General features: G+C 40.7%; 1 protein-coding gene across 2 annotated transcripts in view; it reads left to right on the forward strand.

The window, feature by feature from the left end:
- The window catches only part of CLIP1 (CAP-Gly domain containing linker protein 1), a 59,904-nt gene that overhangs the window by 15,176 nt on the left and 18,996 nt on the right, over positions 1-25,732 (forward strand). The window contains exons 4-17 of one of the 2 annotated variants that reach the window (XM_077787250.1): positions 8,881-9,005; positions 10,005-10,221; positions 13,034-13,231; positions 13,590-13,693; positions 14,224-14,284; positions 15,341-15,373; positions 18,763-18,867; positions 20,145-21,089; positions 22,231-22,347; positions 23,247-23,304; positions 23,828-23,911; positions 24,524-24,680; positions 25,248-25,413; positions 25,503-25,718. In XM_077787250.1, the coding sequence (XP_077643376.1) occupies positions 8,881-9,005; positions 10,005-10,221; positions 13,034-13,231; positions 13,590-13,693; positions 14,224-14,284; positions 15,341-15,373; positions 18,763-18,867; positions 20,145-21,089; positions 22,231-22,347; positions 23,247-23,304; positions 23,828-23,911; positions 24,524-24,680; positions 25,248-25,413; positions 25,503-25,718 (2,586 nt within the window). The remainder of the gene's footprint in view (positions 1-8,880; positions 9,006-10,004; positions 10,222-13,033; positions 13,232-13,589; positions 13,694-14,223; positions 14,285-15,340; positions 15,374-18,762; positions 18,868-20,144; positions 21,090-22,230; positions 22,348-23,246; positions 23,305-23,827; positions 23,912-24,523; positions 24,681-25,247; positions 25,414-25,502; positions 25,719-25,732) is intronic. The other variant, XM_077787249.1, reaches the window with a different exon arrangement.

Consider the following 25,732-nt stretch of genomic DNA (forward strand, 5'->3'; position numbering starts at 1 on the left):
AGGAGTAAAAGCAAATCAAAAACCAGTCAAACTGAGTGAATACTCACTGAAGTATTCACTGAAGTATTATAGCCCTAAATAGATGTTCTAGTGGAAAAGGACCTTTAGATTTCTGTAGTTTACTCCTCAAAGATGATTAATTGAAACAGCACCCTGTGCTCTGCTGTCTTGGGAATCTGATGATAAATCTGTCTCCCTCAAATCCCAGTGTATCTGAGCCATGTTCAGCAAGTTTGTGCTCAATTTTCCTTTCACTAACAAGAAACCAACAATACCTTGTGAGAGTATTTGGAAATGTTGAAAAATATAGGTAGATAAGTTAGATATATCAAAGAACTGTGGTTTATTATGTGTAATTCACTATTCAGCTTTTCATTTGGTGCATTGATGTATCTTTTACTGAATAAAAATAGGGCTAAACCAAAGAAGAATTACTAATACAAAGAGTAATTCAAACAGCTCTGCATTAGGCATAATTTCCATTCTTAACATATGATGTATGTTCTGGAATCTGGATGTAATTTAACAGCTCGAATGTTAACTCTGGACAGCCTGATCTTGTATTTGGAGATTCTGTAACACAGGAAAATTGATGTGGAAATCTGCACTTCCTTCACTGTCCTCATCCAGCCTTTCTGGGGTTAATGATACCGTGCCAGCACTGCAGTTGATTTTTCTGCTGAAAATCAGGTTCCAGCTTCAGCATTTGAACCTGCTCTGAAGAAGAATTTCTGTGCAATAAGTGCCAGTGGAAATGCTGTGCTCGGTGCTAAACCAGATGGGGAAAGAACAACAGAAAACCAATTCAGAAAACAAATTACTTTCAGGCTCAGCCAGTTCGGGTTTCCTGTTTGAGTTGTGGCCAGAGAACCTGTTTGCCCTGGTGTTGCACACTTAGGATTTCTTAAGAGCCCAGTGCAAAGTTGATTTTAAAAACAAACAAACAAACCCCCCTGAACTACCAAAACAAAACTTGTTAAAACAGGGATCTGCTTCATGTGACAACTGTTGCCTGTACTAAAAGTTGAAGCAGCTTTGACAGGGTTGCTGGCTTTCCCCTGAAGGGACCAGATGCTGTATTTTAAATAAATAAATAAAAATCTTATCAACCTAAGGGGCCTTAGCCTTCTCAAGGGATTAAAGTGCTTTCATTCATTTAACCAGTTACAGCTTCATCACAGTCTGCCAAATCTGCTGCTTCGGGGGCTGAGCCGTAAAGCCGGAACTCGGCCTCTGTCCATATGTTCACAAAAAGATGCAAACTCAATTTACAGGCATGTGCTTATGTGGCCTTTTTGCAGAGTTCTTCCTGTGCATGAGTGACACCTCATTTCTCTTCATTTCCCTGTTTTACAGAGACGGCTGTCAGTTATTCCGTGCTTTGTTGTTTCTTCCCAAGGTCTTTGGTGCTGGAACAGGCAGGGGCTGATAGGAGATTATTGTCAGATTTGTTTCCACCCATGTAACCTATCTGCAAGTAAACATGACGTAGGGCTGTCAACTGATTGCATTCCAGTGCTCTGAAAAGCAACCAAGGGAAAAAGAAATTCACATGTAGAGAGGAGTTTTTTCCCTTAGCATTGTCATTGTGGTGTTTTTAAGGTTTTCTTTTTCTGGATTTTACAACTTTCTGAATTGAAATGCACTTCTGAGTTTAGTCTGTTCAAAAGTCTGTGATAATATTTAACTGTTATGACAACAAATATTCATTGGTTGTGTTGCAGTTAAAACTGTGCAAAAATATCTGGCACAATGCATACAGGGATGGAAAAGGAAGAAAAAATTGGAAGTTGGGAATGTGTGTGGTTTGTGCTCTCCTGGGGCTCTTCTCTAGAGCCTCCTCCATCAAATGTGACAGTTTTAAATGCTCAGTCACACTTTTGCTTTATCCTTGGGCTGAGGTGACTGTGAGGTATTTTGATGGCTTTGTCATGTTAAGGATTGAAGTAATTCTTATATTTATGTATGTCTACTTAGGCACAGTACTGTGGATCCTGTAATGTGTGATGTAGATTAGTTTCCTAAGTGGCTGCTACAGCATGAAATCCATGTATGAGAAAATATCTGAGGGGTAAGGGGTATCCAAAAGCTTTTCTTGCAATTCATCATGTGGGTGATTTTCTCTGTGCAAATCTCTGCTTTCTTTTAATGTTACTTTTTAGCATTTTTCAGGACGTGGCATTACCTATCTGCTCACAATTAAGGTGTCAAATTTATCTTAAAACAAGGCAGGAGTCCGAGTCCATGTCTGAGTCACTCTGTTTTGGCAACTCCTTATTTAAATTCAAATTGTATGTGAGTTCCTGGGCTTTAATGGCAGGGACTGGTGACTCCCCACATGCTTTCATAGTAGTTAATTCCTTTTTTGTGTGTGGATTCCTTGGCTCTCTTCCCCTCTCTCTGCCTTCCCAAGGGGGAATATCCAGGAACACATTGTCCTCAGTCATTTCAACACAGGATGGGAGAAGAAACAGTTTATTTACTTATTTTAGTTTTTGAGGGTTTTTTTTTTTTTTTTTGTGGTGGTGATGAATTCACATGTGGCTTTTATAGTATGGAATTGCTGTTAGTGGGGTTTTTTTAATTTCCTTTTGAGTTGGATGAATGAATTGAACCTCAGTAGCATGTCAGTTTTAGTTACTAAACTGTTTTCTCTGGAAGTGAAGGATTGTGTGGTAGCACAGTGTATTTTATTGCAGTTTTTTGCCCACTTTGGCCTTGCTTTTGAACTTGAAAGTTGACTGCAACCAAATTGGGTAGAAGTGGAGAGGTTTCAAAGCAAATTCTTCCAAGTTCCATGGAACAGCCCAATAGAAGGTGGGGACTCTGCCCACCAGTTCAGGAAAAGCTGCAATTTGCTTTCACAGAACTTTGCACATTACAGAATCCACATGATCAAGGCTTGCCTGAATCCTGTTCCAATCAGCTGAAGTCACTCTTGCATTTTTTGATAGTGAAGTCACTCACCCATAATATCCAATGCCACAGAAAAGCTGCCATCATTAATCCTGCTGCTCACAGAATTGCTGGGTTGGAACGTCTGAATTATGGAGGAAAGTTTAAAATTTGGGAGATGTTCTAGCACTGTTCCAGTTTTGCCTTGATCCAATGTTGGATGTTGTGTAGGTATTTTTAAAAGGAAATAAGATCATCTAAAGCAAATACCTAATATCTGTCTAATCTCAGCAAAAAAGGCCAAAACTGACAGAGCAAGCAAATGTTGACAAACTAAAACATGGCAAACACTTTTGCTTCCTTCTCTAAAACTACAGATTTCATGGAGAAAATACCATTATGGAGTTATGTGGTGGGATTATTATTAAGTTCCTAAATACTATCTAACAGTCTAGCTTCAAAATTAGCTCTTGACTTCATTAATTTTAGAACTCGGTATATTTACATCCTTAGTTATTTGAAAAACTCACTAGAATTCATCAGGAATTCAGAATATAGCTCGAAGATGACTCAAGCAACAAAAACTATCTTGCAATAAAAGATTTTATGAACTTATGGTGCTAAACTTCAAAGGGAAAAATTGAGGTGTCTTCCTTAAAACCTGCATGGTGAATGCTGCAGAGCTCTATAGCCCTCCAAAACAAAGTATAATGAGAGCCAGAGGCCACAGTCAAATTTTATTTATTTGAAATTTAAATATGTTTGAATAACTGAATGATTAAGTATGAAAACAGCCAGGTTTTCCATTTTGTCGAGTCCATTCCGGACTCCAGGATAAGTCCAATCCGGGTCTCCATTTTCCCGAGTCATTCCCGGACTTTGGCTGAAATCCAGTCCGGGTTTTTCCTTTTGCCGAGTTTTGGTGGGGTTTTTGGTGTGTTTTGTTCTTTTTCTCTTTGCTGAGTTCATTCCGGATTCTGGCTGAAATCTGGTCCAAGAGAGATCTTTGTCGCCCAACGTAGGGCTCAAGGGTATTGAGCGAAAAAGGATGAAAAAAAGAATTCCAGTTCTTAACCTAATTTTTGTGTGCTGGACATAAAAACCTCTTTAGGTGTCACCATGTGGTCCAGCTTGCCCTGGTTCAGGTGGCATGTGGTTGTGGTTTTATTTGTCCCATTTACAGACCCTTTTCTAAACATGGGTCTTATAACCAAGGCTACTGTGGCTGTTATCCTGTTTGTTTTATGGGTGAATAAGGTGAGGAATTCGTGGATCTTTAACTTCATTTGGAAGGCAGGCACATGGATTCAGAGCTATCACACACTAACTGTATGTTTTTGGGATTCCTTTAATGATGGATTTACTGTGAGGAAATGACCCCAGGGGAAATTTTCTCCCAACCCTTCAACCAGCTCTTTGGGTCTGCCCCACCAGTTTTTGAAGGGTTCAAATCTTCTCTAAATGCTAATGATATCATACAGTGCCTGGTGGTGCTGATTTGCCTCGTCTATTTAGGACTCTGGGCAAAATCCAGTCCAGGTTTGGGTGTTCCCTGATTGATATCAGCTCTGCTGCAAAAACATCCCCACAGAAATTAGCTCAGTGCAGTTTCAGGATTAATTACAGATGGAACTGGGTGAAATGTAAAGACCTGTTCCATGAGAACCAGAGGAGATGATGACTTTGTCCCCTCTGGCCTTGAAGGGGTGAACAAATCAATTAAACACAATTTCTGTTGCCAGCTGGAAACAGTTCTGCTAAATTTGGAGAAACAAGAGGAAGATGATTCTGATGAGAACCTGATTAGTGCATCCCAGGTGTTTCAAAGGCTCTGTGTAGCTGGGTGGGTTTTGCTTTTCCAAGTGCTGCACATTGTGGTGCTGAATTGTCCTGAAAATGCAGGAATACCCAAGTGATGCTTTCAGGAGTGAGCACAAGTTCCTGCTGGGGCAGAAGGGGAGACAGAGCAGTTGTTATCACCTTTTACCTTCACTGGGCAGGTGTGAATAAGTGATATTGTTACACTGACAACGTCCAGACCCTGCCTGTCCTCTTTTCCACCAGCACTACTCAAATCACACTCCCATTTTTTAGACCATCTCTCTTTTTTGCCATTAGATTACACTGGTTTATTTGTTCCCTGCTTCTCCTTATCTTTGGAAATGTGGCTTCACAAAGGTTCTCACAATGTCTGACGTGTTCATCCCCCTGTCCTTTCACCAGGAGCTTTTTAACCACTTCAGGTTTCCAAACCCATTTCACTTTACCTGGCAACAAATCAATGTGAGCTCGGGTATAATTGAATAAATGGAATTTAATCACTTTTTTTATGTGTTTGACATAACTCTAGTGAGTTCCAAGCAAAATTCCTCACCTCACCATGACCTGCAGTCTAGCCTAGATTCTCTGGAGTCTTACAGCTTTGTATTTTACAGCTTGACTCTATTGAGTGAGGGAACTGACTGAGAAAAGGTTTTCTCTATCTGTTATTGAGTGACCTGCCTTAGCATGAAAGAAGGTCATTGAAAACTGTCTTTGTGGTAGTTGTGCCCTGTTTTTTCATAGAACTTTCAGAAACCGATGTTTTTTTATTTTAGTCTTTCATGCAGTACTGGAAAGTAGATCTGCTAGCAAATGCAGCTAGTTTTGCGGTTTGGGGTTGTGTTTTTAACCTTTTTTTGCTGTAATTCTCACAATTTTTAAAAATCATTTTTCTCTAACAGATGCTATACTCTCTAAGTACAATTCTTTTTTTCATATGGGTTGGAACAGTTGAGTTTAATCATGTCAGGGTCTTTTTTCCCATTTATGGCACTATTAAGTCTGTATATGTACAGCAAATCTCTTCATGAAAAGCCTTTACCACACTGTCTTGTACAGTAGCACCTCACATTGTACTACCAAGGGAATAAATTATTATTATTTTCTTCTCAAGGCAGGTGTTGTCACTTGCAGGTACTAATTGCACTTTTTATGAGATACGTCTGTGAATGATTGGAAGCCTTCAGCAGTCTCAGGCTTTATAAAGGAGGGCTGACCTGTCTTTAAAACTGAAATTTAGAAAGTTTTTGCTTAAAACTGAGCAAAACTGCCCATATAGACATTCACTGATTCTCTGAGCACGTTACAGCCACAGGGTGCTCCAATTCCTGCTCTTGTAAGGACACACAGAATGTGCAGAGACAAATGGTAGCTGGTTATTCAAAGAAGCTGGACTGGGTTTGGAAAAAAAGCAGAAATTCTTTGGCATTCTCCCTTGAGTCCTGTTCAAAATAACCCAGGTACCATGGTTACAAGAAGAGTCATTTTGCTGCTTCTCCTGGGAATCTGGTGTTGAGCAGCCCCATCTGGTCTGGGACCTGAATTCCTGCATTTGCTGCCTCCCACCAGGCCTGGGTCACTGCAGGGGCTGGAGCAGCTCCAGGGGCTCTGGGCACTGCCAGATTCCTCCAGGCTGTGTCTCCCAGTTTGTGGTTTGAATGTGGTCTCTTCATAATAAACTTCACATTTTTTACATAAATGTGAAAGATGAGCAGGGCAAAGGTATGAAACAGGAAAGGATGAATATTCTGCACAGAGTTTAATCTGTGCTATCCTGGAGCCAGCATTTCTTCTCTAGAGGTTGATCTGCAGTGTGAGTTGGAGGGAACAGATTGCAGCAGTTTTTCCTGTCCCTGGGAATCCCTGCATGGATTTATCCTGTTCCACCAGGGTGCTTCAGACACCTCTTACCTCACTTACCCCACTCACCTTCCTATGGAAAGGTGGTGGGTGGCTGTGTTTAGGTAAATCATTTGGGTTTGTTTAAAAAAATCACCACAGACACAAGCACACGCCACGAAACGGGAAAAAAATTCCATTGCCTGGCTCAAGGGTTGTGGAAAAGGAGCTTGAGGAATTTCTCTGTGCAACCCCAAACCTGACTCTTGTCCTTGAAGGGATGCTCCTTATCTAGGCCATTGTTCTAGTTTTCCTGTCTAATTTCTTAAATGGGTTTGTAGAGCCTCTTTTTATTTAACTCTTGTTTTTTCAGGTAGAAAACAGAACAAAATTGAGTGGGGAAATAGCTTCTAACCACAACTAACCAGTCTTCACCTAAAGGGACAAAAACCCCTACCAAAACTTGCTAGGAAAGGAATAAGGAGGAAAACTTGGAACTCAGTATGGTCTGATAGTGCAGTTAAAGTTTATTTTTATGTTTGTACTTAAGATATCTTACCCTCTAGAAAAAGTAGCTAATGTCTGAGGGTGAGTGCCATGTCCCTCAATTTAAGGGATACTTCTTCTCAGAAATTACTTTTTCAGTGTTATGTATTCCCTCCTCACCCTGTGCCAGAGATCTGGATTCTCTGTAACTCTTTGGGTGGTTAGAATTCTTTTTTTCTAAGCCAGTCCTAGTACTTGTTTGTGTGTTCTCTGCCAAGAACACCAAATACCAAAGGTTCTACGAGTTACTATATTAGGCTGTCATGATAACTGTAAACTTTGTGTGTTTTTGTTCCATGGAGAGTAATAATTTAAGTGACTACTTAGCCACTTAAAGCAGGATCTGAAGGTGACCTGCAGTTGTTCCAGAATTGCTTCTAATGGCAGAGGAGGGGCTGCCACCTTAAATCTGGACAAGTGGTACCTCTGCCACCACTTTAAAAAGAATATTTTTAAAAGTTAATTATTCTTCTTGTTTTTCTAAGGTTTGGGTGGATTAGGATTATTTTTCCTCATCAGCTGAAGCCTCATTTTGCCACTGGAGCAGAAATGTGTGTGGCAGCTCCTGGGCACTGACTTGGGACTTTGTGGACTTGTAAAGTCCTCAATTCCTCACAGGTGACCTTGTGAGTGAACTCCTCCCAACTGGAATAATGTGAATTTTCTCGTGTGCTGTGATCACATACCTTCATTTACAGCATGAGGAGCTCATTGTTCTCCAGTCATCCTGGGAAGTTCCCCCAAGAAATAGAATGTCTGCTGTAAAAATTATATTAAATACTAATTTTTACTAATTTTACTAATTATAGTCTTTAATGGGAGGTTTCATTCAAGCTCTCTGCCAAGGCCTCACAACATTCCTGGTTGTACAAGGTGTGCTGGAAAACACAGGTGGACATTTTCAAGCCATTTTTCATGTGAAATTCTGTGAACCTTTTGAAGAGGTTTCCATCACCGTGTCCCTGTTTTCACAATGCTGGATGCAGGCTGAACAGATTTGCACAAATTTAGGGCACAGCATATTGTCTTCCTGCACTGGAGGAATCCTGTGGCTCTTCCTGGCAAGTGTCAGCCACACAACACCTTTTCCTTCTTCGCTTAATTTAATTCTTCCATCCCCTGGGTGTTAGGAAAAGCTGTAGCTCACAGACATTGCCAGTAATTGGAATGGCTGTAAATATTTCATATGATAAGTTTGAAAGTGTCCGCTTTCTAGGCTTTTCTTTAGGAGTGTTTGAGTTGGATTTTTTTTATTCTTGAAAGTGAAGAAAAGAGAAAATGATTCTCCTCTCCCCGAGGATTCAAATAGCTGGTTATATCTACAGGGTTGCCCAATGTTCTGTATCATGCTTTATATCAGTTATTTTAAATACAAGAGGGCTGTACTGTGTAGTTTATCTGAATTATTCCTTAGAGAAAATATGAAAGGAATTTTTTCTCATTTAATTTCTTTTATTTTTCCTCACAGAATTAGAATAAGAAGCAAACAGACCTTAGAAATCCTAATCTGCTGGTAGAAATTTATGTGAAACCTTATCACAAACCTCTTGCATTCAGAACATTGGTTATACTGTGTCGTGTTAAAGATATTTTTAGTCGTGAAGATCAGTATTTGTTCAACATTAATTCAAACTCACAGACAAAAAAATACATAGCTGAAATAAGAACTGGTTATGCCATTCCTGTGTTATTCTTTGTGAACACGGTCATGGCAAAAGCTTCTTCCCTGAATTTGGTGTTTTGTTTTGGAAATGCATTAAATGTGTGTTACTGCTTTAGGTTGGAGGAACAAAAGCTGGAGTCGTGCGTTTTCTGGGAGAAACTGACTTTGCTAAAGGAGAGTGGTGTGGAGTGGAGCTGGATGAGCCCCTGGGCAAGAACGATGGAGCTGTTGCTGGCACGAGGTCGGTGCATCCCCAGATTTACTTTATGAGTTTTTTCTCTCTATTCTCTTTTGGGTTTTTTTTATCTCTTTTTATCCTCCAGTCAAGGGAGGGAAGGAGGCTCTAAAGCTGCCTTGTCTTCTGGTGGTGGGGTGGGTTTGAATTCCCTGATGCCAACACTTCTCTCACATTCGTGGGATGAGCTGATCTCTCCTCCCGTGTGAGTTTTATTCATAGACTGGTAATGGAAAATGCAATTTCCTTCTTTTAAATGTCTGTTTGATTTCTCAGCTTGGAAGAAATGCTCAGTTAAGAAAATCTCTGGATATCCAATAGTTGTACTTAAGGGAAATCTTCCAGCATCCCAGCAGCTGGAAACTCCTGTTCCAGCAGATGCCTCCTGGTAGAGATGGAGGCAGTATAGCTGCTCCCTCCAGTAAGTCACAATCAGAAGGCATTAATTCACATGACAATTTAACTTTCTCATTTGCCATAAGGAATAGTCTTTTACCTCATTACAAAGAGGTTTTACTAAGATTGTCTCACCTTAACATAGATGATCACAGCTTAAAATTATAAGTGGCTTTTGTCTCTATTTAATCAAATATATATGTTCTGTGTCATCAAATATGCATAAATGGTATGTATGTAATAAAATATAAAACTACTTGATTTAATTAAAAGATAATTTCTATTTTTAACTCAGCCATCACATCTGTTGGCAGCTCAGAGGGATGTGATGAAGGGGAAAGCTGTGGATATAAAACTGAATCTGAATGAAATTTTTTAGGCTCTAGAGCTGCAGTGTTTGCTCTGAATTTCTGAAGCCTGATGTGATCCTGCTCTTTCAGACTCTCCAAGCCCCTTTCCCAAGTGGGTGTTAAACAGAGCTGCAGTCCAACACGAATGAGATCCCTATCCTTTAACATTCCATACTCCTGATCTAGAATTCTCCACAAGCCCAGCCCGTGCAGGTGTCAAGAACTCAACTCCTCTCTCCTCTTGCTTTTCCCTTGGCAGGTACTTCCAGTGCCAGCCCAAGTACGGCCTGTTCGCCCCGGTGCACAAGGTGACCAAGATCGGCTTCCCCTCCACGACGCCGGCCAAGGCCAAGCCGGCCGTGCGCAAGGCGCTGCCCACGCCCGCCGCGCTGAAGCGCAGCCCCAGCGCCTCCTCGCTCAGCTCGCTCAGCTCGGTGGCCTCCTCCGTAAGCAGCAAGCCCAGCCGCACAGGACTCGTAAGCTGCTTTTTCCTTCGCATGCTCCCCCTCCTCCCAGCCCGGGCCCGCCCGCTCGGCTCGGCTCAGCAGAGCTCGCTGCAGGGTTCGCCGTGCTCTTCTCCATTCAAAGCATGCATGAAGGAAGGAAATCTTAGCTAGCCCTGGAGAGCAGCTGCATAGTTGAATATTTAATTCAAGCTAGCAGAGTGATTGCAATAAGAAAGGGGCTTAGGGCACCAACTAATTTCTCTGGCTGCAATCTGCGTTTAATTCATTTTCTGAGGATCTGGTGTGCACTGAAGCTTCCAGACGTCACACAGGTTTTATTTAAGCGGGAAGCTTCACGTTGGCTAAAATGTTCAAAATTTCCTTTTGCTGTTCAAGGGATGAGTCAGCTGAGAAATGCAGCAGAAGCAATTTCCGAGTCTCTGCTGACAAGAAGCCTCTTTCTTTTCTTTTAGATTTGGTTTTAATCCTATGAATTAATAAAGGCTGAGTGTTGCCAAGTGCAGTGGCTCAGGTGAAATCTAACACAGTACTAATTCCACCTAATACACTTACTATGGATTCTTTTGAAGTTGCTCTGTTACATAAATGTCCTAATCTTGGGTTGCAGCAGTAAAATGGAAATCTGGCAAGGCTGAATTTTGAGAAGACTCTTTTCTGGCAATTGAAAACATAGAGATAATTGGATTTTTCCACAGTCACCCTAGCTTTTTCCTTTTTTGTTTTTTTAAACCACAGTCCATAGAGATATCTAATTAGGAAGGAGTGTCTCCTAGTGATGTGGAGCAGGTTCCCTGTCCCACTGTCCCACTGACCAGCAGGTGCCCAGAGAGGTGACTTACCCTGGTCCTGCAGGACTGACGCAGATTAACAGGTCAGCAGTCGGTCAGGGCACCAGGGTTAATACCTGGCCACAAAAAGGATTTTTATTTGGCACAAACAGTGGGACTTCATTATTTAATCCATTCTGGAAGTTGCACTTGCAGCTACAGAGTGCCCTCTAGTTTGGGATCACAGCACTAACACGTGGAACTAAATGCTTTATTCCATGTGCTGTCATCTCCCAAGTTACACCTTGTGAATGTCTAAAATGTATTTGCTTATTTTGTTTTGTCCCAGGGATTTTGCATGGTTTAGGTCATAAAATACAAAGCTGCTGTAATCCATTGTTTCTGGAATTAAAATTCCAGCCTTTTTCCAACTTTTTTTCTCAGGCAGTGTGAACATTTGGTGGCCATCCAAGTTAAAAGGATTGTCCAAATAATTCTGAGACTTTTTCTTTAGAAGTTAAGCTGCTGGGAAAATGAGATTTCCTGTAATCAGTTTTGACCCAGCAGACTTTTCCTGCTTCAGTTTCTAGGAAAACAAACTTTTCTGGGGGTTTCTGGACTCTTAAATTGACTGCTCAGTTGTTCAGGGCTGTTTCTATTTCCTTTTTCCTGTGTAAGAAAAGCAGATGTCAGAGTAGGTGATCCAATGATTTAAGGGGCTGTCTGATGCCATTGGTGTTTATTTCCGAGTCTGAAGGAAGCTGATGCTTCTCTGAAGAGTTTTGGAATTGTTTTGCAGGTGGGAGTGAAGGGTGATTTGAAGACCCAAAACTTTTAGAAAGCGATACACTCTGGAATGGGATTTTTTCTGGAAATTGGGAAGGTCTGAAACAACCAATGAAGCATCAGAGTGAAGGTGGTTTATTCTGCAGTGGATTGCAGAGTGTGCAGGGTGGGATGCAGGCTGGCAGGAGCTGGGGATTGTGCAGCAGGGAAGGGGAGATGTCTGTGCTGGCAGCAGAATAATCCCTGCTGTGCTCTCAGCTGGGGCTGTTGGCCACTGCCAATTTTCCAGGCAGGCTGTGGCAGCTATTCAATGTTTTGATCTCTGGAATGATCATGCTCCTGGTTTTGGGTGATTAGGCAGAGCTAAAGGATATAACAGCAATTCTTGGTGATTTGGGGTTTTTTAAAAAATTACTGAGCTGTCATTCTCATTTAATACTTAGGCAAATTTCTCACTGTTAAAGACAGGTTTTGTAAACAGCATTTGGGTTTTTTTTGTTCAGTTTTTTTCTTTTTTCACAACTGTTGCTCACTTTACTTTGTAATTTCAGGTTATTTACTTTCCCTTCTAGCTCAGGAGCTCATGAGGGTGTAGCTGGTAGGGCCATAATGAATTTACCCTGGTACTGCTTCCATTCAGTGGGGCAAGGTCAAGGAAAACCTGGTTTCATTTTAGCTGTAATTCTTCTGATCAATTTTAATCTACATTCTTGAAACTTAATATTCCAGATCTTTTTCCCAGAAGTAATTTAATTCCAAGTGATAGAAACATTTATTTTATATACCAGTTGTTGTTCTTCACAAGGTTTTAGCTGCAGGGCTGGCTTTAGGTCAAGGTAAATGCTTTTCATCCTGGCTGCTTTGGCCATGGTAGAGGTGCCAGATGCTTGTGGGAATTCCCAAAGCTTTTCATGGAGCATTTGGAAGTGTTGGACTGCTGCTGGTGACCTAAGATAATGACCTGTTAAATAAAGACATGACGTTTTTGGCTTGCTAGGAAGCTGCCTTTGTTTTTTTAATGTAAAAAGATGCTTAGGAGCATCTTGAGCCAGCCTTTGTGTGAGTCTACACCTTCAACTGAGGCCTTTTATTTTCACTGTTAAATTCTGGAAAATGAAGTCATTTATGTGTAAAAGGAGAAGGTCCAGTAGGTCACAGAAAGCATTTGCTTTACTAACCCTGTGTTTGTGGAGTCTGGAGGTACCCACTACACCTCTGTTTCCTTTCTCTTGGTGCAGAATAATTTTTAACACATTTATTTTGTGAAGTTGACAGAAACCTCTTCCCGGTATGCAAGGAAAATTTCGGGCACCACAGCCCTCCAGGAGGCCCTGAAGGAGAAGCAGCAGCATATTGAGCAGCTCCTGGCAGAAAGGGACCTGGAGAGGGCAGAAGTTGCAAAAGCAACGAGTCACGTCGGGGAGATCGAGCAGGAATTGGCTCTGGTTCGCGATGGGCACGACCGGGTGAGAGAGTTACTGTTCTGAAACACAGTTAACACAATGGGCTTCACCTCCAAAATGGGCTGTTCCTATTGAAAAGGACTGGGAGTAAGAGGTGGTGTGCTAAAAGTAAAATAATCCATACCTGTGGAATCTCCCTTGTGGAATCTTTGGCTTGACGAGATATCAGATCTACAGAATTTAACTCATTTTTGTTGAATTTCACTGCAGTCTTTGATGATGTTCAGATTTGATAACATTCCTGTCACTTGGCCCATCACTTCACCAAATTGTGCTTACTGAGATACAGGTACATAAGTTGGAAAGAATTCCTGTATTTCCCAGCTTAGTAAATTTTGGTTTTGTTCCTCTTCCTGATTAGCATGTGCTGGAGATGGAAGCAAAAATGGACCAGCTCCGAGCTATGGTGGAGGCAGCTGACAGGGAGAAAGTGGAGCTCCTCAATCAGCTTGAGGAAGAGAAAAGGTAACCCCAAACTGTCCTCATTAATGTAATTAATGTTCCTCTTGTGCTCCCCTTGTGCATCTTGCTGTTCATCCTGTCTCCAGACATGTTTCTCAGTGCTGGAGTTTCAATGCAATTGTGACATCTTGAAGGCCTGTGAATACTTTGGATGTGTCCTGAATTTCTGACAGTTTCCTACATGAGAGGTAGAAGATACTGAATGTGAGATCAAACTGCTGATTCAGGTCACCTCAGATCATGCAGAAGGGTGACAAAAGGAGAGCATCAGTGGGGATTTAAAGGGCTTTAGTACAAAATACCCTCTTCAGAGCTGCAGGAGTAGTGATGCCTTGCTTTGGCACTGGTAGTGTTTTAAGGACAGAAGTTTTCCCTCCCTCTGATGCTTCCTGTGAGATATTTCTCCTTAATGTTCCTGGCAGTTTGCTGGTACAATGGGAATGTTGTCACTGTCATTCTGATTTCCATTGAAAAGTGAGCTTGAAAGCATTTGCTCCCAAAATTACCTGAATTTTAATGAGTTGTCCCCACAGGAAAGTTGAAGACCTTCAGTTCCGTGTGGAAGAAGAATCCATTACCAAAGGAGACCTCGAGGTAAAATATCTCCAGCTTTGTAAATGGGGTATCCAGGAGGGCACAGAAAGTCAGGAATCATTAAAAGATGCAATCCTGGTCCAGCCACATGAAAATGATACACATTTCTGCAGTCCTTTAGTAAACCTATTGTCCCAAAATTGCAGGATTGCACCCCAAATTCAGTTACACGCTTTAGCAAAGGCTGTGCTATGGAAAGGATGTAGTTATTTAGAGAAATTAAATTAATTCATGGAAAATTCTACCTTTTGCTGTTAAAAGTAACCACTAAGAAAAAAAATATAATCTTGAAGTTACAAAATTGCAAGTTAATATTTATGCCTTTGAAAATGAATATTGAAGACTTATCCTGTTTGATCAATTTCTTGAGTAATTCCTGTGCTTCCCTTAGGGAAGGTTGATTAATGGAAAGTATTTTGTCCTGAGAGTTTGCACATAAAATCTGAATAGCAATTTGAGTGTGCAACTTTAATCTATTGTTTCTAGAACTGTAATGTTGGGCTACAGCACAGTGTGTTACTGCACAATCAGAATAGAAAACATTTAGGGAAGGATTGCTCTCAGGTATTTGAGCACTGCCAATTTTTTATCCCAAAATTCCAATTAATAAGCGAGATACTTTTAGTTGCTCTACTCTATTGTCTAATCAGAAAGATACTAGAATTTCTTGCACAGCATAAAGTACAAACTTAGTTAACTGTGTTGCTATAAAGCATTTGTGATTGAAGTGCTAGCCTTATGAAAAAATACTCATTTCATATAACATTTCTTTTATTTTAGTCTTCCATTCATTTTAAGATACCTATCTAGACTCTTCATAGAATGTTCCTTTTATTGTTTAGTCCATGAAAATATTTGAGTTTTTTATTTTCTGTTAAATCAATCGATAGTCGTGGCAAACCTTCCTAAAGATTCTGGTTTGTCAAGCTGCTTAACTTGGGGGTTTAAACTGAGCTCAAGCTGATGGAATGTCTCCTGTTGTTTGTGTTGGAATGGTAGTGCTGAGTCTGCAGGTGAAACATTTTTGTTTGTTTGTTTTTTTAATTTTACTGATAGCGAAAGAGGCAGATTTCGGAAGACCCAGAAAATGTAAGAGGGCACTTCAATGTGCAGAGACATCCCATGTTAACAGATTGTGTGCAGAAAATGCTTATACTGATTCACTAACTGCATAATCTGTTATTGAGACATTGACTCTGGTATTTGTGTGCATGTTGCTTTCAGAGCAATTACAACATTTCTTGGAAAGAATGTGTGTAATGACTAAACGTGGTAATGCCCATTAACTGCAGACAGGGCCAGTGTCGTTAGAATTCTTCAGGGTCAAATCTTTGCAACTCACTGAAGAGTCCAGAAGCTTGCAGAGCATGATTGACCAGCATCCTGAAGTGGCCTTAATTTAAATGTAGGATTTCAGCTGTTTTCTCCACAAAATCCTGCCTGCTCTCCTATGACATCCTGCTGCTGTTCAATAGATGACAATTTTTCTGAGAGAAAAAAATCTGTCTATTCTTCATCTTCCCTTATTTGTTTCATTTTTTTCTATATGAAATGCTAAGGGGAGAGATGATTAAAACCATCTGAACAATTACTGTGCAAAGCTGTCTGATTTTACTGTATCTTCATGTAGTTTCTCTTCAAATTACATAGGAAAAAAAATGTGTTACTTGATAATAGAAATGGCCATGCAAGATGTTTAAGGAGCCCTCTTGCTTCCCCAACTCAGAATAGTGGAATTTTAAAGGTAAATTTGTCCCAGGCTGCTTCCTCTGCTGCATCCACAGCCAAGATAGGAAGGTCTCAAGATTACAACTGGATCCTGCTGTGAATCCTTCCCTTTGCACAGATCCCTCAGGGATGTGGGTCTCCTCCAGTCTCCCCATCAGGCTGATGCTTTGTTAGAAATAAATCTGCATGTGCCCTTCCTTTCTCTTGTTTTGTGTACTCCTACTTTGATCCCATCTTTTCTCCTGACTTCCCTGTTCTGATGTTTCCATTAAAAATGGAACATCTTCACTCTGCAGAGGAGAATTTCCAGGCTGACACTCCCTGATCCTGGTGGTGTCCTGTGATTGTGTCGCAGCATGAGGGGACTGGAGGGCGCCTTGCCCCACCCTAGAACTGATTTTTAGGATTTGTGGCCCTCAGCACAATTTCCCAGTTTGATGGAGAATGTCACAGCGAGGTTTATTCTGGAGTGAAGGAATAGCCAGAACACATTGGTTCTGGAAAAGGCTGACATCCAGCCTCTGAAGTTTGGGTGGAATTCTTGGGGTTCAAGGCAGAGTAAGAATCCCATTTCCACGTCACTTCCCTGATTGTGAAGCTCTGGAGAAGGGGAAGATGATTCCTTTGGCTCTGTTGTCTGTTTTTTTTCTTTCCTGCTTTTCTTTTCCATCCAAGTTAAGGTTTACAATCAAATTATTTTCTTCTTTTGGGGTACTCTCTCTTCTCAGTTCACTGTGTTCTGCATTTCCTAAGAGAATCATAATCAGTAAGAATTTCTCTCTAATCATCAGGAAAGAAATTTGAAAGTTCAAAATTTTGCAGCGATTTTTACCTCAGGAAGTCTGGAATCCCTCCCTTGGAAATCAGATTTGATTAAAGAATAATCTCTCATCTCTAAATGGGGAAAAATGTGTCAAGCAAAGATCTCTGGAGGATTCTTTTTAAATCTTTTATTTCCATTTTGGCAGGATTTTAGCTTACTTGCCTTTGTAGTATATAAGAGATGGGATTAAAAAGAACCTAGTAATCAGTGATGGTCTGTCTGATCTTTGGAGCACTAAAGCACTGTCTATAAAATTAATGATCAAAGAGTTTGGGTTTTATGTAGTGTAAAAAAAACATAAGGTTGCATATTCCAAAGGCACACGGGGAATTCTGTAACCATGAGATTTGGGATTTCTTGGGTTTTAGTAGATCCCCTTGGTGAATTGGAATTGAATTTCCAGCTTTTAAAGCAGATTGTTTTTCAGACTTACTTACAATTTGGTTGTGGATCAAAACTAATACTGACCTGTGTCAGAGAGAAAACTGAATTGTAGCCACTTGCCTAATATTATTTCCCTTAGAATACTTAATTCCATTTTCAAATGCTATGGGCAGGAAAATGAATAATCTGTGTTCTTGTGGAGCATTTTTGCCTGTTACACCCTGAAGATCTCCCACTGAGAGAGAAACAAACCTGCAATGGAAGGAAACATCAACAAATCTAAGGAGCAACTTCCAAGTGTTTGTGGACCAAGGAACTCCATAGAAACATGGCCAACTGTTTTCAGCTGTTTAAAGAATTAGCTCCCTTGGATGTCTGGATGCTTTTGGGAAGGAAGAACTTGCTGCTGCCAGAAGGAATTCTGTGTTTGGAGAAGCAGACAAGAAGCTCATCCCCATCTTTATATTTCTCTTTCATTTATTTCTCTTCTCTACTTCAGAGGTGCAGGTCAGGTCTGAATTACCTGCTGGACTTTCCCTGCATCTCCCAAACTTCAGGCTCTCTTGCAGGCCTCAGTGAGTATCTGAATATCAAAGCAGAATATCAAATATTCTGTGTTCTTGCTAAAAATTCTGTTTGTAAGCAAAAGGCAGGAGGCACCTGCTCACTTGGGATCATCTGTGTCTCACTTCTCTTTAGGAGCCTGTTAGAATTCCAAAGATCTTACTTTTTTCTTACTTCCACATATTCTTCAATATATTTAGACATCAGTAACTGCAGAGCAACCAGGCTGATTCACTTTTTTATCTGGTTTTGAGGAATCTTGTTGCTTGCTTCCTTCCTGAAAGAGGAGAAGAGAGGGGAAAAGGGGAGGGTTTAGGAGTTAACAGACGACCATTCTCTTTCTATATCTGTTCAGATAATTCAAACCATAGTGACAGAGGAGCCTGCATGTTCCCAGGTCTTGGCCAGAAGCATTATTATGGCTGAGACTTAGAGACAGCTACTATCAAAAAAAAAGAAAGTTAAAGGTTTGATTTGTCATATGAGCTTAAGTGGAGAATTTTTGTCCCCTTGTTAGTAAGTAATTTTTTTATAAAACCAGCCAAACACATTAAAGGAAAAAGGTAGTGGGATAACAAGGAAAGGAACTTATCATCCTGTTAGAACAGGAAGAGATATATATGCACATATATATTTTTTTGACATAACTATTCTAATTTGTGCTGAAAACTTCATGTACTGATAAATAACTTCTACTCAGCTGCATGGAACTTTTTTTGTTCACATTTCTCCGTTTGCTGTTCATTTGTTTATTTATTTATTTTACACACTTGATTTCATTTTTACACGTCCATCCATTCACACCTCCAACCCATCCTCCTCATCCATAGCATTTCCCTGTCCATTTTCCCCCCCTTGCATCCTCTCTGCTCACCTGTTAGAAGGCTCTGGCAGCACGGCCTGCATGTGGCTCCTCCTCTTGTGCTGGCATGTGATGGTGGCACCGTTGTGTTCTCTTCCTCTCCCTCTCCACTAACAGACGCAGACCAAACTGGAGCATGCCCGCATTAAGGAGCTTGAACAGAGCCTGCTCTTTGAAAAGACCAAAGCTGACAAACTCCAGAGGGAGTTAGAAGACACTAGGGTAATGGTTTTCCCTGTTTGAATAACGAGCCTGATCTGTGTTGTGGAAGATTTCTGATGGCACAGTGCTGGGGGTGACACGTGCTGGAACAGGTCCTTGCTCCTGCCGTAGCCAGAGCTGGAACACTGTAAAAAATTAGGATTAATTTTGAGCTTCCATGGGGTGTGTGTGTGTGCCTGGACATGTGACTCGTTGAAGAACTCAGGTAAGATGTCTTCACACTGCAAAAGAAATCCTTGGATCCAAAAGTAGCAAGATGGGATCATGAATTGACAGAAAGGAACATTCAGTAGCTCATTTTAAAAACTAGCAGAGTTCATTAAACCCAAAAAACCCAAGTCCTTTTAGCACAAATGGAGTATTTGGGGCTTGGTTTCTGAGCTCTTCAGTAGCTGCTGCACTACTTGCTCTGCTAAATCATGGTTTGCAGTAGCTTTTTAGCTCTTTTTTTCCCACCAATGATATAATATTTTAATGGATATCCCAGCAATTAGTAATACTGCTGCTTGTCAGAATATTACTGACATACTTTGTACCAAGTCAGAAGTTCAGCAGATGTCAGTCAGTTCTTAAAGAGAAAAATATATATATATACAAACACACACATATATTGATGCTCACACATGGGGATTTTCTTGAAGGTCAGGTGGGATGAATAAAAAAGCCCAGGATGAATATAAAACCAACAATTGAATGTGTACTAAGTACTTTTAAAGGGCAACTGTGGGTAAGTAATAGCTTCTTCAGAAAGTCAAAGCAATAACTTCCCAATTAGAATTAATTCTGGGAGCTTTGCTGTCGCAAAAATTGCTCCAACAGTCAGTGGAAAGCTTAGATAGTGTGAGGACACTTCTTCAGAGAGAAGCAGGTATAGAAGGGATTTCAGAGGATTTATCAGTTCAAATTGTGTTTGTCATTTTCTGACAGTCTTACAACTGCTGTGAGATTAATTTAGAAGAAATTATTTCAACAAAGACCTCAAGGTTCTCCATTCTTTTCCAGTCTAGAAATGGTTCTGAGGAACACTTTGTTAATAGTTGATAATACCCCTCAGGGGTAAATTTTTTAGCAATTTCTAGATACTACCAGAAGAAAAAAATTCAGTAAATTCAATGTTTATAGACAATATAAGATGTTTGTCATATGAATTGTGGACATTTTACCCTTTTTGAAGCAATTTGCAATGCTCAGTGGAAGCTTTTCAGCAAGGCCTGAGTGTCTTTGTATGAAATGTATCTTTTATAATTCTTCTTTTCTTAAAATGCTGTTGATCATAGGTGGCCACAGTGTCAGAAAAGTCCCGGATCATGGAGCTGGAGAGGGACCTGGCACTGAGGGTGAAGGAAGTGGCTGAGCTCCGAGGGAGGTTGGATTCCAGCAAACACATCGACGACGTGGACACTTCTCTCTCCTTGCTACAAGAAATCAGTTCTTTGCAAGAAAAAATGGCAGCAGCTGGCAAGGAACATCAGAATGAGATGAACTCACTGAAAGAGAAGTTTGGCCTTAGTGAGGAAGCCTTGCAGAAAGAGATCAAGTCCCTTTCAGCTTCAAATGAGAGAATGGCAAAGGAAAATGAATCCTTGAAAACCAAGCTTGACCATGCCAACAAGGAAAATTCCGACGTGATTGAGCTGTGGAAGTCCAAGCTGGAATCTGCAATTGCTTCCCATCAGCAAGCAATGGAAGAGCTGAAAGTTTCTTTCAGCAAAGGTGTTGGGGCTCAGACAGCAGAATTCGCTGAGTTAAAGACTCAGATTGAGAAGATGAAATTAGACTATGAGAATGAAATGGCAAATCTAAAGGTGAAGCAGGAAAATGAGAGATCTCATCACTTGAAAGAGATCGAGTCGCTGAAAGCAAAACTGGTGGCAGTCACGGAGGAGAAAGAGCAAAACCTGGAAAGCCTGAAGACCAAACTGGAAAGTGTGGAAGATCAGCATCTAGTAGAAATGGAAGACACTTTAAACAAATTGCAGGAAGCTGAGATAAAGGTAAAGGAGCTAGAGGTACTGCAAGCCAAGTACAATGAACAAACCAAAGTTATTGATAGTCTTACACCACAGATCAAAGCTGCTGAAGAAAAGCTTTTGGACCTTGCTGCACTTGAGAAAGCCAATTCTGAAGGTAAATTGGAAATCGAGAAACTTAGCAAGCAGCTTGAGGCAGCTGAGAAACAAATTCAGACTTTAGAGACTGAAAAGGGTGATGGAATTAGCCAGGTTTGTATCAACATCCATCCTTTCAGTTTTCTTTTGCTTTTATTTTACATTTGTACCCTTTTAATCTGCTATAGGAAATACATCACAGAAAAAAGGAGTTTTACCAAATGTGTATCTTGGGACCATCTGAGGAGGTTGAGAGGAGCATTAACTGGGTCGTGTCTCAACAGGTTTCTGCTGCTCCACCTGCACCAATAAGCAAAAGGAATAAAAATCCTTCTGCACTTCCTTGCTGCAGATTTGGGCATGTCTGTGCTTAAATCTTTCTGTTATGGAAAAATGACTTTGTTGGCTTGTTTGGGAGAAGGGTCCAGACATCCTAAGGCTTTCACCTTTGGGAATAGACAAGGGGACTTGGGACTCAGTGAGGAAATATTTCCTTCATTACCTTTCCCCTCCTGTGACAAGGTGATGGAAGAGGCTTTTAAAACAAAAGAAAGCACAGAACTTTTCTTTAAGCCCAGGCTCTGCGGGGATGTTTTTGGCAGTGTTTCAGGCACTTTGGAACCACAGACTGCAGCTTGGTGCAGGATTTTCCTCGGGTTTGGATGAAACACCTCTGTAAAGCTGATGGTAGTGAAGAGTAGTGGGAAAATAACTAGAAAAAGCTTTCCTAAACTCTTCACAGGTGGTTCCAAGATATCAAAATTTTACCTTTGATTCTCTTTTTGAGTCCACACTGGGTTTCTGCACTACCCATGAGTGTGGTACAGAGATTTCCTCCCCTTGTGTGTGTATTGATCTGATCAGCCAACTGAAGCACAAATCAATCAATCAGTTCAAAAAATTAAAACAATTAAACCAAAACTACTGATTGAACTAATGCTGAAACTTTGAAATTGTGAGTGTATTCAAAAATGTCTGCCATTAGGTAATGTATTCACAGTTATTGCCAAAAGAACTAAATTTTAATGCTTTCAAAATTATTCCAAGATGCAATTAGTGCTGTGATGTATGTAGTCATCAGTGGAAATCAGCTTCACTCAGTTAACCCATCATGGTTTCTTCTTAATTTTTCTTTTATTTTTCATCTTAGAGTGATTTTAATGTTAGTTATTTCTTTCAGATTCACTTTTTAATTTTCCTAATTTTTCATTCATGTTTGTCATTTTATTTTACTCCATTTCATCACCTCTGTTAGGCCAGTAATCTGGCCAAAGAACTGCAGGGCAAAGAGCAAAAGCTTCTTGACTTTGAGAAAAACTTGAGTGCAGTAAATCAAGTTAAAGATTCTTTGGAAAAGGAACTTCAAGTTTTGGTGAGTAATACCCCAAAATTTTGACTTTACTCTTTGGATTTTGGGTTACATGGTGAGAGTGTAATGGAAGTCTGTGGATCAGCTCTGAACAAAGCTTTCCAAAGGTGTTTTACTCATGGAAAAAAATGGGAAGGGTTCATAGCTAATGGGACCCGTCTCAGAATAAAAAGAGCATTTCACCTCAGTTCTGTGTTACCAGGTGTTTTGCCTAAATAGAACTCATCTATTTATGGATTGCAGATAAAATTAAATCAAAATCAGCAGCAGTTTAAATTTAGACTGCTCGTTAAGGAACACTTAATGGCCCTTTATTGTAGCTGTTGTGCCAATTAATGCTTGCTGCACACTTCTTATAAATGGTTTTAAAAGACATTTCTCATTTAAATAAATTTCCAAATACTGTGTTGTTGGGTGGGGTTTCCCTGAGGAACTACACTGGCATTAGTAACAAAACAATGGGATTTTTGGTCTTTCCATGGCCAATAGTAAATATTCGAACTTGGTGGAAGAGCCTCACTTGCCCTCCTGAAAATCCTCCCTCTTTGTCATTGGCTGGCATCAATTCCTGCTGGTAAAACTGGAAAACACAGGTAGGAGATGGTTCACAGGGCTACAGGTGTCCTCTGTGCAGCCTGGCAGCAGCAGGGATAGAAACCCCAAATTCTTGTTCCTACCCTGAGCTCTGTGGCAGCTGATGGAGGAGCTGCTTTAAATGTTGAGGGACTTGCAGTCAAGGCAAGGGAAGATCTGTGCTAAGCTGTAACTCAAAAACTTGAGATCTGTTTATGATAGGAGCAAAGACTGTTCTATTTGTAACTGAAAAATACCTAATACGAATTCAGTGGTTGAATTGTGCTGTTACTACCAAGCCTCACCTTAAGTTTTCATCAATTTTTCAGAAAGAAAAATTTACTAGTGCAGCTGATGAAGCAGAGAATGTTCAACAAGCTATGCAAGGTATGTGCTGCTGAAATAACAGAGAATTAAAAAGCTGCAGAAATGAAATGCCAACAGAATGGCTTTTTTAAACACTTTCAATCTCATAGCTGATGCCAAAGCAGTTTCAGGGGCTGTGGAAAGGACAGGTGTGGGACTCAGATGCAGTCAAAGAAAGAAACTGAGAGTTTCTAGCCAGGCAGACGCCTGAGAAAGAGCTGGAGAGAATGTAAATAATTCTTTATCTCTCTTGTTTTTCACATTGTTTATAGTTAAGTTCTATCACTGTGCGTCAAGCACTCTGCACCAATGCTGTGGATTTGGTCCTTGCAAAGCTCTGTATAAAAGAGCAGTGTATTTTGAATAAATCTGAGTTTTTAGTATTACAGCCTTCTGAGTCAGTCTTCTCATTCCCGTCCTGCCCCGACAGTGACAGACAGGATTATTTGTAGCCTCTCTGAGGGGTAACATACCTTGCAAGTAGGTAGAATTATCTGCATTTAAATAAGTTACTAACTTTGTTTTCCAAATTTTCCTTGCTTAGAAACGGTGAAGAAGCTGAACCAAAAAGAAGAGCAGTTTGCACTCATGTCTTCAGAACTGGAGCAGCTCAAGTCTAGTTTGAGTGGTAAGGAAGGGATGAAATGGAATGTTCTGGAAATGCATCAGCTTTGTGCTCTGGCCTGGCTCCTGTAACCTGTAGAAGGCTTTGCTGTGCCTTTCATTTCTTTACATCTCAGTCAAACCAGTGCAGAGGGATTGGTGCCCTGAAGCAAACCTTGCCTGGTGGTGGGAGAGGTGATCCCAAGGCTGCCCTTGCCCCTGGCAGTGTCTGCCCTGAGGCATTTTTTCACTGGAGCTTCGTGTTGCCTTCCTTGTTCATTTTCTGCTGCTCTGCTGAACAGCTGATGAGTGCTTTCACCTGCAAGACCTGCAGGTCTCTTCCTGCATTGCTTCCTTCCCCTCTGAGACAGCAGAACTTGTACCAACATCCCATGGCCTGAAGTGAATCACTTCTGAAACAAATGACCAGCTGCTCTTTGCTGTTTCTGAAGAGTCCTTAAGCTTTTGCTGCAGTTACCAGCTCAATCAAGCATTATTTTTCTTTTTAAAGGGTTGATCTGTGAGATCTGGACCATCAGTATTGCTGGTTTTAGTTCTTTACAGTTCTATAGCTGTATAGAATTTTTGTATATCCTTCCTCTAAAATTTACAGTTTAACCACCTTTGTTTTGCTCAGAGATGGAGAGGAAGCTGAGGGAGCGAGAAGAGAGGGAGCAGCAGCTGATGGAAGCAAAAGCCAAACTGGAAAATGACATTGCAGAGATCATGAAGTCGTCAGGAGACAGCTCTGCCCAGCTCACAAGAATGAACGATGAGCTGAGGTTAAAAGAAAGGTATTTCATCACTGTCAGAGCATTGTCACATCAGATCTCCACTCCCACACTTCCAGCTTCTCATTTCATTTTTCTGTAAATATCTGAACAAGATGCTCCTGAATGTCACATTGATATGACAAGTGAGCTTATTCTAGCAAACTAAATCAATCAAAACAGTCTCCTGGGAGTGATTTGAAGAGCATCCAACACTCAGAATTCCAAAATTCTTACATAACATGCTTCTTATTGCCCACAGTAGATGACCTCTTGAGGCTGTTTTGTGATTGTGCTTCATGATTATTTGATTACCTGATTAACTCAGTTTATTTAGATATAGAAAATACTTGGGTCATATTTTTTATGAGAGAAAATGTAGGGTTTTTTCCCAAATAAAAATTGTAAGTACGATATTGGGGGCAATATAACTCGATCTTCCTGTTTAGCAGAGCACTATCTGTTAAACAATGAAATCTCTTTCTAAATGCTTGGTCAGAATATAGAACTTCAGCACAGTCTTGGCTCTTTCATCTCTGTGCTTGTGGTGCTGTCAGCAAAAAGTGATGTTCTTTCATTTGGTCTTTCCAGGCAGTTGGAGCAAATACAGCTTGAGCTTACAAAAGCAAATGAAAAGGCTGCTCAGCTTGAGAAAAACCTGGAGCAGACAACACAGAAAGCTGAGCAGAGTCAGCAGGAAACTCTCAAGATTCATCAAGCAGAACTGAAAACTCTGCAGGATCAATTAACAGACATGGTAAGGACAATTTTAAAAGCACTAAAACTGTGCAGAAGTATGGTCCCACTGCTGCTTGAACTGTGTTTTACTGTCTTCCCTTCCCCCAGAAAAAGCAGATTGAGAGCAGCCAGCATCAGTACAAAGATCTTCAGGCAAAGCATGAGAAAGAAACTTCTGAGCTGGTGGCTAAACACGATGCAGATCTCCAAGGGTTTAAACAGAACCTGCTGGATGCAGAAGAGGCACTGAAAAGTGCCCAGAGGAAAAACAGTGAGCTGGAGGCACAGGCTGAGGAGCTGCAGAAACAAGCAGAGCAGGCCAGAGTAAGTGGCTTTTG

Source organism: Lonchura striata, chromosome 18, assembly GCF_046129695.1.
Source record: "Lonchura striata isolate bLonStr1 chromosome 18, bLonStr1.mat, whole genome shotgun sequence".
Classification (NCBI taxonomy): Eukaryota; Metazoa; Chordata; class Aves; order Passeriformes; family Estrildidae; genus Lonchura; species Lonchura striata.